At 46.4% G+C, this 12,933-nt stretch overlaps 1 protein-coding gene across 5 annotated transcripts in view; it reads right to left on the bottom strand.

Moving 5' to 3' along the window:
* Positions 1 to 12,933, bottom strand: part of DTD1 (D-aminoacyl-tRNA deacylase 1) — an 89,310-nt gene that overhangs the window by 57,661 nt on the left and 18,716 nt on the right. The window contains exon 5 of one of the 5 annotated variants that reach the window (XM_078609937.1): positions 1,186 to 1,252. The exons of the other annotated variants lie outside the window; for them this stretch is intronic. Within the exon in view, the coding sequence (XP_078466063.1) occupies positions 1,211 to 1,252 (42 nt within the window). The 3' untranslated portion in view covers positions 1,186 to 1,210. Of the gene's footprint in view, positions 1 to 1,185; positions 1,253 to 12,933 lie in introns of those variants that run through there. 5 annotated transcript variants of the gene reach the window in all.

The raw sequence follows: 12,933 nt of genomic DNA, 5'->3' as shown, positions 1-12,933 counted from the left end.
GCACACCATCATGAAATAGTTGATGAAATGTGGCTGGGACACAGCTGGGCAGGAGAGAGCAGGGAACTGGCTCAATAGAGATTTTGGCGGGAAAGAGAAAGGAGGGAGAGGGGAGAGCGGGAGGCGGAGAAAGAGGCCAAGGGACGGGGTTGGTGGCAAAGGTTCCATAAAGATGGAGGAGAGCGAACGGTTATGAAGGGGGTGCGACGTGCGCCCAGGGCTCTGGGAGAGAGCGGTTGTCGTGAGAGGGAATTTTCTTTTAAAATAAAAACCGTTCCACAAAGATCGCCGCGCGTGGACTCCCTTTCACTTCTTATTCTCCATTTGCGGGAAAAGGTCATCGCGCCTGCCGCGGCTGGTAAGCGAGCGGCACATTGCTTGCGGGGACAGCGAGCTTCCTGGTGGCTGGGTGGTGGTGGTGGCGATGGTGGTAAGATCTTCAACGAGGGGATTATCCGGTATGAGAGCATTCTCTCAGTTGCTACTCCGTCAACCTTGAATGAATGAAACACCAAAAGGGTGTAGAAGAGTGAAGAGCCACAGAAGGAAATGCCTATGGAACAGATCAAAGTGACTCTACAAGTGACTCGAAGTGCCTCTGGAACAGCCGGAAGCAGGAGCTGCGAGGCACCAGGAGTGTGGTTTTACCGCAGCGATGTCAATAGGACGACGCAGACGGATGCCGAGGGGGCATTACGTAAGATAATCAAGGCCGTGCAGAGCAGGCAAGCAGATGCTGCGGAATTCTAACAAACTGTAATCGCACCGTTATATAAGGGGGGGAGGGGTGGAGGGAATAAAATAAAAGTGGGTGGCTCCAGGGATACTTTTAAAGAACATGAACAGAAGTAGATGTTAAGTTTTTGCTGAATATGTTAATGCGCAGATGGAATATAACACCTCAGGGAAAACCAGTGGGGTAGTAGGGTTGTTTTATTTTGATGTTGGGGATCTAATAGCAGCATGCAGAGAGGATGTATTGATTGTTTTGTTGCCTTGAAGGAGGTTTATTGGCCCGTTTACCTGCGCAGTGGCACAGGTAAGACAATGACGGTGACACAGGTTGGCGCGCTGCGCTTTGAACCGGGCGACCCGAGTTGGATCGTCAGCATCAGCGTCTCGTGATATCAGGAGCAGCTGTGTATCCCCACCCTCTCCCCGCCACGTTCGCCAACCTTCACTGACCAGTGTGGTGAAGTATGTTCAACAGTCAAAGCCCCTCACGGCTCGCAAGGCACGGGGAGGCTGCCATCTAGCAGTGGAGTGACAAAGTTGTCGAAGTTAATGTAGCAACCTCTCCAGTTCCCACATTGGTTCTACGTATGGCCCCGATTCTGGGTTGCAAGAAAACTTTGAAAGCAGCGATATCGTCTTGTATTTAATCTCCTCATAATTTTTTTTGATCAGATTTAAAAAATTATCTTTTCAGTACATATGTATCCGTTCCACTGCAAACTCGCTGGGTACTGGCAAAATTTTACTTTACGTGTCACCTATACACATCGATTGATCAGCCTAAATGTTACATTCGCATATAATTTGAATAAATAGTAAATCATCCATCGTCACGAACATGGTTTGAAATATATATTGTGTATTTTTTGCGAGTGTAACAATCCATTTTAATCGATTATTTTGTTGCGTTACTATACGACTAGTTTGATGCACTGAGGCTGGACATGGTATTGAGTCTCGAGGTGAGCTTGCGGTAAACGAAATTGACGGCAAAAAGTTATGGAAGAGGCTCATGGACTTTCATCGAAGATGTCAGTGAGGAGGAAAAACATAATCGGGGTGCCGATGATTTTTGAGGACTGTGGAAAGTGGTCAAGAGACATATTGCATTTGCAGTGCAGCTCTCTGATTTTTGATGGGACTACAAGAACCACTTCTGCAGACGGGGGTCAATGTTATGGTTAAGGCCGATCGGTGTTCGAGGCAGGCCTAATCGAGCCCGTACACTGTGTGGTTGGCTATGTACGGTGCCAATGAAGATAAACATCCAGCTATAGATTAACAATGTCACGTGGAAAGCGCGTCTCACCGTTCAGTGTAAGCGCTTGAGGAGGGGGAGGAGAGGGGAGGAGCAGGGGGGAGGAGATTAGAAGTTTAATAGCAGCATCAGGCGCATAACGAGGACGTCTGGTACAGGACGTGGTATGGAAACAGTACAGACAGACATTGTCAGGACGATAAATGTGGCTCACAAGCTCAGGACGGAGTTGGGTTGGGATTACAAAAAGTCAAACCATTGGAGTGGCCGCCTGGAACTGAGACACCAAGGGGAACCCATTAAGCCAGATGATTGGTGGATGCTAGTGGAACTTATTTTTGTATATTCTTTGGTTCTTTCGGTAAAGTCACGTAGATATGAAAATAATAATAAATAGAAAGTGAATACAAAATAAAATAAAAAACAAAAACCACGACGATTTGATCGCAACACAAGCGGTCGTCACCAAGGAAAAGGGTGTTAAGCCTCTAAAGACCGTGGCATTGCATCTTGTCGACTGAGAGGATGACGATATCATCCCTCTTTTTCAATTGAGATAACTCAAAACGCTCATCCTTACTGATGTTGCTGACTGGTATCTTAGCGCTTTTGAGGGTTGCAGCGATTTCAGATCTTGCCACGTCTGCAGCGATGTGTCCCAAACTCTAAAGGGCTACATCGACCTGGGCAATAATGTCATCCACTGGTACGTGTTTGGGGGTGACTGCGAAGCACAAACTCAGCAATCACTGGAAGGAAGTTAATCAGTCCCTCCAGAAAAACGCGATTATGCGATTGCAAGATTTCACGCAAAATCAGCCAAAGTCCGCATATTTATGCGGGGGGCGCGTTTTTTCAAATACGCCGCACTTTCGCCGCATAAATTGCAGATTTCCGCGCGCAAAATATGCGGGCTTGCATGATTTCATAATCCCCGCATTTTCGTTGCAAAAAGTCACATATATCTTAGCAGAAAGTTGAAAAATGTTGCGTTTACTTCACACAAGCGCAGCCATTTCCCCTGTTGCCATGGGAACGTTATGAAGTGACGTCACTCACTACGCAACATCATTGAAAAGCTGCAAACCCCGCGATGCCAATGAAACCATGATGAAGCCCGCAAATCTTTCTCATTTGCCAACAAACATAAGCGCAAAAGACCGCGCAAAGCAGTACCCCAGTGTGTTACATGACAGTGGGGGCAAATTATTTTGCATAGCTACCTCTGTAAAACAGGAAGCACACATTTTATTTTTTTTATATTTTATTTATTCATTTTTACAGAAGTTGTAGCATATTCATTTTGTAAAGCTACAGAACTTGTTCGACTCAATGTTTTGTAAGTTTGAGCCATCTGTTTGTTAAGGTCTGAAATAAAACAAGATGAGAACTTAAATATTCCCAGCACTTTCTGTGATGTAGTATGCTTGCTTATCATAGGAAGTAATAAGAAATGACTCTTTACATTAAAGTAGTAGCCTAGTGAATAGGGTGTTGGGGGAATCACTTTTTTTTCTCTTTTTCATCAAACCGCAGTTTTTGCAAGTTCCCGCAATTTTTGCAAGTTCCCGCAATTTAATCGCATAAAATTGCATAAATATCCCGCATATTCCATCGCATTTTTTAAGAAAACGTGCCGCATAATCAACGATTTTTGCCCGCAACAATCACCAATAAACTCCGCGTTTTTCTGGAGGGACTGGTTAATAACCATTTCAAGTCATAACTGGCTGTAATGTTGCCATTTTACACCTGGCAGCCCTTTAATTGGTGGAAGCCCACCACCAGCACCATCACTGCCCACGACTATCATCACCACTAGCCCTTTATTGGTGGAAGCCCACCACCAGGACCATCACTGCCCACGACTACCATCACCACTAGCAGTAGCCCTTTATTGGTGGAAGCCCACCACCAGGACCATCACTGCCCATGACTACCATCACCACTAGCCCTTTATTGGTGGAAGCCCACCACCAGGACCATCACTACCCATGACTACCATCACCACTAGCAGTAGCCCTTTATTGGTGGAAGCCTACCACCAGTACCATCACTGCCCACTACTACCATCACCTCTAGCAGCAACCTCCACCGCCAACAGTATGAGTAAAGCGAGGTGCATTGATTATTATCTGGTTAGCCCTTTAATCGGTGGAAACCCACCTTCAGCGCAGCCGTTGCCCTCTATTTACCACCACTGACATTCACATCAGCTGCCCCGCCCACCACTCACATTCACATCAGCTGCCCCGCCCATGCTGCTGACACTTGGGCTACACCCATTTTAAACCTTTATAAACAGTTTGCCTTTAGAGGCTAACCCCCCTTTTCCTGATGACGACCGCTTGTGTTGCGATCAAAACGTCGTGGTTTTTGTTTTTAATTAAATTTGTATTGTTTTTATTCACTTTATTTTTATTATTAATGTTTCTATGTACGTGACTTTACCGAAAGAATCAAATAATATGAATTCCTGCAGTCACTAAAGTTTTAAGTCAAAATTATTTCTGTACGTAGAACCTCTTTCTGTACGGAGAACCTCTTTCTGCGAGGAGAACCTCGTTGATACCGTAAGTAGCCAACCGTGATAATTGGAGGGGCGGCGGAAGGACAACAAACTAAGCACAAAAAGCGAAAACCATTTAATGTGCGTGGTATAATAATGATTTATGGCTCCATTTAAAAAGATTGACAACCCCCCCTCCCCCCCACCTCTACTCCCCACGCCTCTCAGGAAGTTTCGAGATCTGCCTCTGAGCCAGATAGTGAACACAGCACGAGATGGGTCAGGATTATACTTCACAAAAGCTGTGGGAAGCGACAAAAATATTTTTGTGAGGCTGTGGTGGCACCAGTGGCATTATCGTGATGAACTCTTGAACTTCACGCGCTGCAAATACAAACATGATCCCGGCGACACCAGCTAGAATTATACCCCCATGCATAACCCTCGCTCGATACCATCAACCCCGTTGCGAACTTTGTTTCACACGAAATAATGAGCAACGTAACTTTGCTTTTCGTTCTCCCAAAAAAAAGACATCGTTTGAGCAGATAACGTTTTGACACAAGAATACGCACGCACGATATTGCAGACCTTCGTGTCAGCTAGTCGAGCAACGTAATGACGGTACGCAATCGTCAATACCGCTTCGCTAAGCTCCCCGCAGAAACGATCGGAGGAGGGAAATTTTAATTATTAAATTAAATTTGTATTATGACATTGTTACGGGTGCTTCCGAAGGCCTGCGGGGTTTGAGGGCACGTGGAAGTTGACGGTTATTGAGCAATCGCTTAACAGCTGCTAATGGCTTAGAACTGACCAACATTCTCCTTGGCCAGATGTTTCCCAAGCGTGCGGAAGTTATTAGAAAATGCGCAACGCCAATTCTGAGAAGAGACCACCGTGCGATGGCCGTTTGAGTTTTATTTTTCTGCTAACACAAGCGGCTTCGTGTCAAGAGGCCAAACGCGGGATTCTAGTTCGAGAAGGGAGGAGAGAACTCTGTAGGGAAGGGACTGGTATACCAATCACAATGGTTTTGTTTGTTTGTTCCAGAATTAAATTTACAACAAATAATTGTATTTCGTTCATTATAGGCAGGAAAGGGGGCTGGAATAGGATGCTCAGTGTAGTGTATAAGGACGGTTGCACAAGCCCCATGTGTCACGGTGTCCGTCCCCTGGCGAAAGTCTATAAATCTCTCACCCAAGCCCACAGACACACACACACCCGATGCCCAAAGCCCTTCCAGAGCTGCAGCACGATCTTCCTTGTTAATGGACAGCGATGACTGAGTTTATAAAACTCCCTGTGCTATTGACCGACCGCCAAACCTTCATGAATTCAGAGTGGCCATTATCCATTAACTTCTGCATCACTCTTTGCAAACGCAGGGGACGGCTCGGGGTTACAGCATATATTAATATATTTTGTAATGAGAACATAATAACGAGATCACGCGATAAGCCCAGGGCTGCTCCAGATTAATGAGTGAGATACAGAAGCCTCTGACACTGAGAGCGGCGGGAGCACCCTCAACCACCGAGCGGGCCAAAGCGGCGGCCACAACTTTCACCGCAGGCTGGCGTAGCCCTGTCCCACAGGTCGAGCGGGAGGTCAATCCCTTCCCCAGGGTCCGGTGTCTTGCCTGGGGGAGACGATTTAGCCGCAGCCTCAAAACTCTCCACTGCCAAGGGTCCATCTCGAATCAGCCTCGAAAATGCGCGGTGGAGTAACTCTTAACAGGAAACGCCTCGAATCACTTTCCGGCGGTGAAAGCTCGTTCGGGTCAGCAAACCCAGAAAAATTTTTGCGCCTGGCACGCCGCAAGTCTACCAGCAATCTGATGCCATATTTCGCGAGATATTGAGCCCTACTCCAAGTACGTATTTATATCCAGATAACATTCGTAAAGCTGCCGATTGACATCCGAGGTTTTGGTGAAAACCATACCCCCCGCGCTACTATTACTGGGCATACGAGGTCTCCACCACTGGTTCCCCCCAAACTCTATGGATCGGTCTTTTCCAGCCTGACAGGTTTCTTGAAATGTGAGTTGAGAATGTTGAATCACAACAAAGACCCAATCGTTAAGAAGCTGCTTCGATTCGGTATCTATGGGACCCTTTTTGCCAGTATCAAGATGATGAAAAATTAATACTGGAGGTGCTAAGATGTTCAAACACCAAATAGACACCCACTATCACAAGTCTGCATGGACCAGACATCATGCTTGTAGTAAAACATTCAAACAAACATACTTTGATAATATATGGATTGTCCTTTAAACTGATTGGCCTACACCAGAGGCAGCCTCCTTTTCGTTAGACCAGAGAAGGCTAAAAAGGTGCGGGAATTACAGAATCGGTGCTGGGCCTCCTTCAGATTTACTCGGCCTTAAATCAGTTCTTGGTGCATTGTGTAACTTCAGCCACTGCACACCCCGCTCCCCCCCCCTCCTTGTGTCGTGCCAGCCTTCATAAACACTCGCTCACAGCACTTGCCCCGACAGCCCGTGTAGGCTACACGGGGGATCTTTGTCCGCTGTGCGGATAGGCATGCGTGCTCGAATATAGATCTACCGTGTTAAGAAGCCACAGGCATTGCTCCGCTTAAGTGAGCAGCGGGTCGGTGCTCGTCATCGTTGCTTATGGGGCAGTGCCCGACTGGAGGGTTTTTTGTTTTGTTTTTTAACCAGCAGATTCATATATAGGGGTCAAGAAAAGTGGAATTGTCTGTAAGTGTGCGGACTTGCTGCCGCGGTGAACACGTGGAAAAGTCGGTCTGGAGCTTTTTTTTTATCCAGCCCTCAATCCGGTTCTAGATTCCAATAAAAAACGGTGAGTTTTCCCTGCAGGCGACAAATCAAACGAATAGGCAAGAGTAAACTTTTGACTCTTAAGATTGAAATCACCCAAATTGGTGAGTCAGTCGGCCAGTCAGGTCGAGTGTGGGGTGGGGAAAGTGGGGGTTACTCCCACCTCTTACAAGACACCGGCCTCGTGGTTCATTTGCTCTTCGAGATTGTTTAGAGCCTTCTCACTTCTGCACTTATTAGGAATCCGCTGGAGCTACACGCACTTTTAAAGCTGCACTCAAAACTATTTTTTTGAGAGAGCTGCTTCATTGTGTTTAGTGTGTTGTCCGTCTCCCACACCTTCGATTCGCACGGTTGGCTACGTACGGTGCGAAAGTTCAACATTCAACATACCAGAGGTGTGGACTCGAGTCATGTGACTTGGACTCGAGTCAGACTCGAGTCATGAATTTGATGACTTGCGACTCGACTTGGACTTGCATAACAATGACTTTGTCCCACCTATGAGATGTGGACTCGAGTCATGTGACTTGGACTCGAGTCAGACTCGAGTCATGAATTTGATGACTTGCGACTCGACTTGGACTTGCATAACAATGACTTTGTCCCACCTCTGCAACATACATTCGTTATCACAATTCTGCTATTGTGATATTGATAAGCCCAGTGAAAGACAAGTCCAACAAAGGAAGAACACTAGGCATTCTCCAGGTTTCCTCCTTCCTCCCAGAATAGCAATGGATTGGCATTACCATGAGATTACCAGGAGATTACCATGTAACCTTTACTGCAACTCAATAAGTCATCGCCACATTCTTTGGTAAATTTGGCACAATAAATTTTCCATGCACATCACGTTGCCCGATGACCTGCAGATATAATGTTTCTTGATAGCAACGTGTGACAAGCCTTCTCAATTCATTTAACTTGGAGAGTGACCTTTTCTGGCCCAAGAATATTCAGCGTATGCTAAACCTTAATTGTCATTCTTACCCTGTCAGTCTCTGCAACGTCTCAGACCCTCAGATGCAAGATGCAAGATGCTATCCGTTAATGGCAACATTTGTTTGCCCCCCCCCTGACACCAGGGTTGTGCCACGTCAGGTTTGACATTATTCTGCAGATCCGTAGCCAGGCTGTTATCAGAAGCCGAGATCTTAACTCTTGTCAGCTGGCTGAGCAGACTGCACGAGGCTAAAGCAACATTCGATAACATTGTAATCAGATGCTTACAAACGGTTGAATGGATGTCATAGCATGTTTCTGTTGACAAGGAAAGTCTTACTTGTAAACAAGATTCTGGAAACGAACAATGAATCTTGACTTAAAGCTTTCGTGACGGCAGGAATTCATATTATTTGCGTCTTTCGGTAAAGTCACGTAGATGGGTTCAAATTAATAAAAAATAAAATAAAAAAAAACTACGACGCTTCGATCGCAACACAAGCGGTCGTCATCAGGCGGAGAAAAAAGGGCAGTACGCCTCTAAATGCAACTGCTTATAGAGGTTTAAAAGTTGGCGTAGCCCAAGGGTCAGAACGGAGTGGGCGGGGTACAAGAGTCTAGGCCAGCAGTGGATAAAGCATCCTATAGAGAACAGAATGGGCGGGGCACAAGAGTCTAGGCCAGCAGTGGATTTTGTAAAAAAAAAAACATTCGGCTGTCGTTGTTTTTTGTTGTGGTCGACGATGGCGATATGAGTGCATGGAAATGACCGCGACGACCCACCGAGACCCAAGCGTGACTTATTATTACGAGACGCTATTATTATTACTACGAGACCATCTTCACTAAGTCTGAATGAAAATGCAGTCTTAAGATAATTTATGTACGTTCTTAGAGACAGCAGTGCAATGAAGAAGGCCAACAATCGTAATTTGCGAGACAGAATATGCATATCAAAAGAATTACCTGGTTCACCGATTGGCTGACCCAATAGTACTGACGAAAGGGGGTCACACATTGCCTGCTCCTCGCACCAACATTTAGAAACTGAGATGAGACGCCATGTGACTGCGTTCCTGCCTCGGTTGACGAGACTGAGACGATGACTACAACTGAAAATGCTACAAAATGAACACCGGGTTTTGGCCGTGTGCTTTTTGACTGTCCAAATTTGCTTCGTGCTCAGGTGAAAGTGACCCTGCTGCCGCTGTCGTTGTTACCGACAGCAGTGAAGAAGCACACAAGTTGCCCGCACGTGCGCAGTGCAAGGATCAAACAGAGGTCGCAACGGGGTACCCGATACCCCTACCCTACCCGATACCCGGCTACCCGGCCGGGTACGGGTACGGGTACCCGTTTGCGACCCTGGTGCGGCCGGGTACGGGTAGGCCGTGAGTCACTGGTGAGTAACCGTTTGTCACTCATTTCGGGTAGGGGTACGGTTACCCATTTGCGACCCTGGTGCGGCCGGGTACGGGTACGGGTATGGAATCAAAACCCGTTTGCGACCTCTGGTAGACAAGCAACACGCTCAGTCACGATCAATCCACTGCTGGATGAAGGCCTCCCTACGCATGAGTTTGCTTGACCATACTCCAGCATGCTGGTTGGTGAATGGGAGGTCCAGAACTAGATCAGATATCGATTGCCACCGATGTCAGCCGTGCTCGGAATTAAACTCGGGTAACTGGCTTCAAAGTAAAGTCTGTTAACCGCTATCAAAGACAGACAAATATCCCCCAGGACCTACGAACGCCGGTACGGTACATGAGTGGGTGGGGGTAGCTAGCACCGCGCTCGATCGCCTTTGTCTCCCCAGTGGCGATGTTTACACATCGCACCAGGTACTCATTTGCGGCTGAGTCGACCTAAGGGAGGCCCGTGACCGGTTCAGGTATTCGTCACTGTTGTTCCCTGTGAGCGGGAATCGAACTGGGGTTGCCAGGTTTGTAGCCCAGTGTGCTAACCACTCCAGCACCACACCAAAACATTTTAATGTACATAATAATAATAGATTTAGTTTCATCACACTGCATAATGGGAGGCCGAGAAGGTCCATGAAAATAATGCAGTTTATATATCAGCACATAAATCAAATTTATTTTACCAAGAGGAATGAATTATATATGCTTCGGTTTGTATTCTGTTTAGACAATATGGAAATTATTTGAATAAAACAGAAACACGCTGATGAGAATGCAATTGCTGATGTTGTTTTAGAATTAAATTAGCCTCCAGCAATGGGATGCTTTTTTTGTGCATTCCATTGCAAATGAATACCAATGAATAAGTTGGAATGGACTACTTCCCCTCCCTTACAGTGGCTAAAACCAACACCGAAACAAGTTGCATTCGGGAGTTCAGATTAATAACATTATCAACCGCACCTCAATTGAGACAGATCTACCTTTTTAAAATATATATATATCTTTCAGGCATCAACTTCTTCCTGAAAGTGTTCATCTTCATCAACCATGGTCAACCCGCTGATGGATGAAGGCATCCCGAAGCCACTGTCCATCTCTCACGATCCTGCAAAATAATCGGCCACCTGGCAATGGGCCGATTCCGACGCTCCGTTAAACCGGTGATCGCTTCCCACGCACGTTGCTTTCCTTGGCAGCCACTCGTCATTATCGGTGTCCATCAGCCACCAGCATCCCTTCCCGCGATGACGTGTCCTCCGCAGGTCACCTACTTCCAGTAACGACTTGAATAAGCTTCGCACGTTCTCTAATCCACGGGTTCCCCTTGTCTGGCCTCTCACTGCAATGCCCAACGTGCGTGCCCCTCCAAGCTGCTGTGCGCACTTTTCAGTCGCATTTGTGTTCGTGGCCGTGTCGCCCCAACGATACGTCGCAGCAGGTGGGACCAGCAGTACGATGTCTAACGCCATTTCAGCGTCCAAAGAACACAATGTGAATTACAAGCAAAACTAAATCAAGTCACCATGACATCGGGGAGTAGGTATTAAGTATACTCTTGTTACGTTAAAATAAGGAATGAATTGTTTATCGTAAAATTAAGCCCTTAAAACATACATCAGACAAAGTGGTGCATATACTGCACATGGGTGTGTTTACATAAGGCCACGGTATGGTTAACCCTAAACAATAAATAAATGGTGGCGATCTCGATTGCATTTGAGTGAAAGTCGGCAGCAAGGGTTCGGGAATTACAAAATGCTGAGGGCAGCAGCATGGCAGCCGCTGCTGCTTGTGTTGCCATGGGCAAGAAGTTCACCTGGCGCAGCGTGGCGACGCGGGGGACACAGGGGCACGGGGGCACGGGGGCACGCGGGAGACTAAACTGAACTCTTAAACCATTTTTTTTTATTTCGCCAGGTAAGGCCCACTGAGCTATCGAGATTTTTTTTCAGAAGCGACCTGGCTATCTCAAAGGATAGCTCAACAACGTGGCTTCTCATCGCGTTGACATTCATAGCAGCCAAATCAACCTAAACGCGTGACGTTAATTCCAACCATGGGGGGGGGGAAACCAGAGGACCCGAAGTAAAATCCACACGGCCACGAGGAGGGAGAGAGACACGCAAACTCCAAGTGTACAAACGCCAGGGTCGGGATCGAACCCACGACCTCCTGCACACCAGGCGAGTCAGTTAACATCTTGTCACCGTGACAACCTGCGGGTAAGACGTGAGTCACCGGTCGCTCTCTCGAGGGGTGCTGTGATGTGAGGCTTTCCGTGATGTGAGCCCGCTTACAAGTTTGAGTGAGGAGCAAATGTTGCACCAGCTAGGGGGTTGATTGTGTGTGTTTTTTTTTCGATTCATGACCATCTCAATTTTTATTTTGATATTTTGCTTCAAAGGACAATTTATTACCTTGATCGTTTTGGCACCGTTGGTTTTCGCGCCCCGTGCCGACACGCACATTATTATCTGAAGACGCTCTCAGCGTGTCGCAAGTAAATGAATTGCGACAATTTTAATGAAGCCTGCAAGTAATTTATTTTCCAGGGCGATTGGTCGTGCGATTCAAATGATTGCCCAAGGGTGGGTTAAAATAAGGGTGCATTAAAAGCAGAGCTGCTACGGAAAGAGATCTTGCCATCCCTGGGGAAGGCTACAAAGCTGTTACAAGCTCATGGCTGAAATATATTGCAGAGGAAATAATAATGCCTGGTTCTCGAAAACACATTTCTGTTGAACTCAGAACGTTCCAATGTATAATATAAATCAATCAATGTAATGCATTTATGTAAAAATGGGAACTTAGAAAAAACACTTGAACACAGAATTTCATTAAAAAATGTATCTAACAAGTACCATCTGTGTATCAGTGAACACTCAGTCCATACCACCTTATTCTAACGAGTACCAACTGTGTATCAGTGAGCACTCAGTCCATACCACCTTATTCTAACAAGTACCATCTGTGTATCAGTGAGCACTCAGTCCATACCACCTTATTCTAACGAGTACCATCTGTGTAGCAGTGAGCACTCAGTCCATACCACCTTATTCTAACAAGTACCATCTGTGTATCAGTGAGCACTCAGTCCATACCACCTTATTCTAACGAGTACCATCTGTGTAGCAGTGAACACTCAGTCCATACCACCTTATTCTAACAAGTACCATCTATGTAGCAGTGTGAACTCAGTCCATACCACCTTATTCTAACAAGTACCATCTGTGTATCAGTGAAC

The sequence above is a fragment of the Lampetra planeri genome, chromosome 33 (assembly GCF_965212315.1).
Source record: "Lampetra planeri chromosome 33, kcLamPlan1.2.h2, whole genome shotgun sequence".
NCBI classification, from domain to species: Eukaryota; Metazoa; Chordata; class Hyperoartia; order Petromyzontiformes; family Petromyzontidae; genus Lampetra; species Lampetra planeri.
This window is presented reverse-complemented; position numbering and strand designations above follow the sequence as displayed.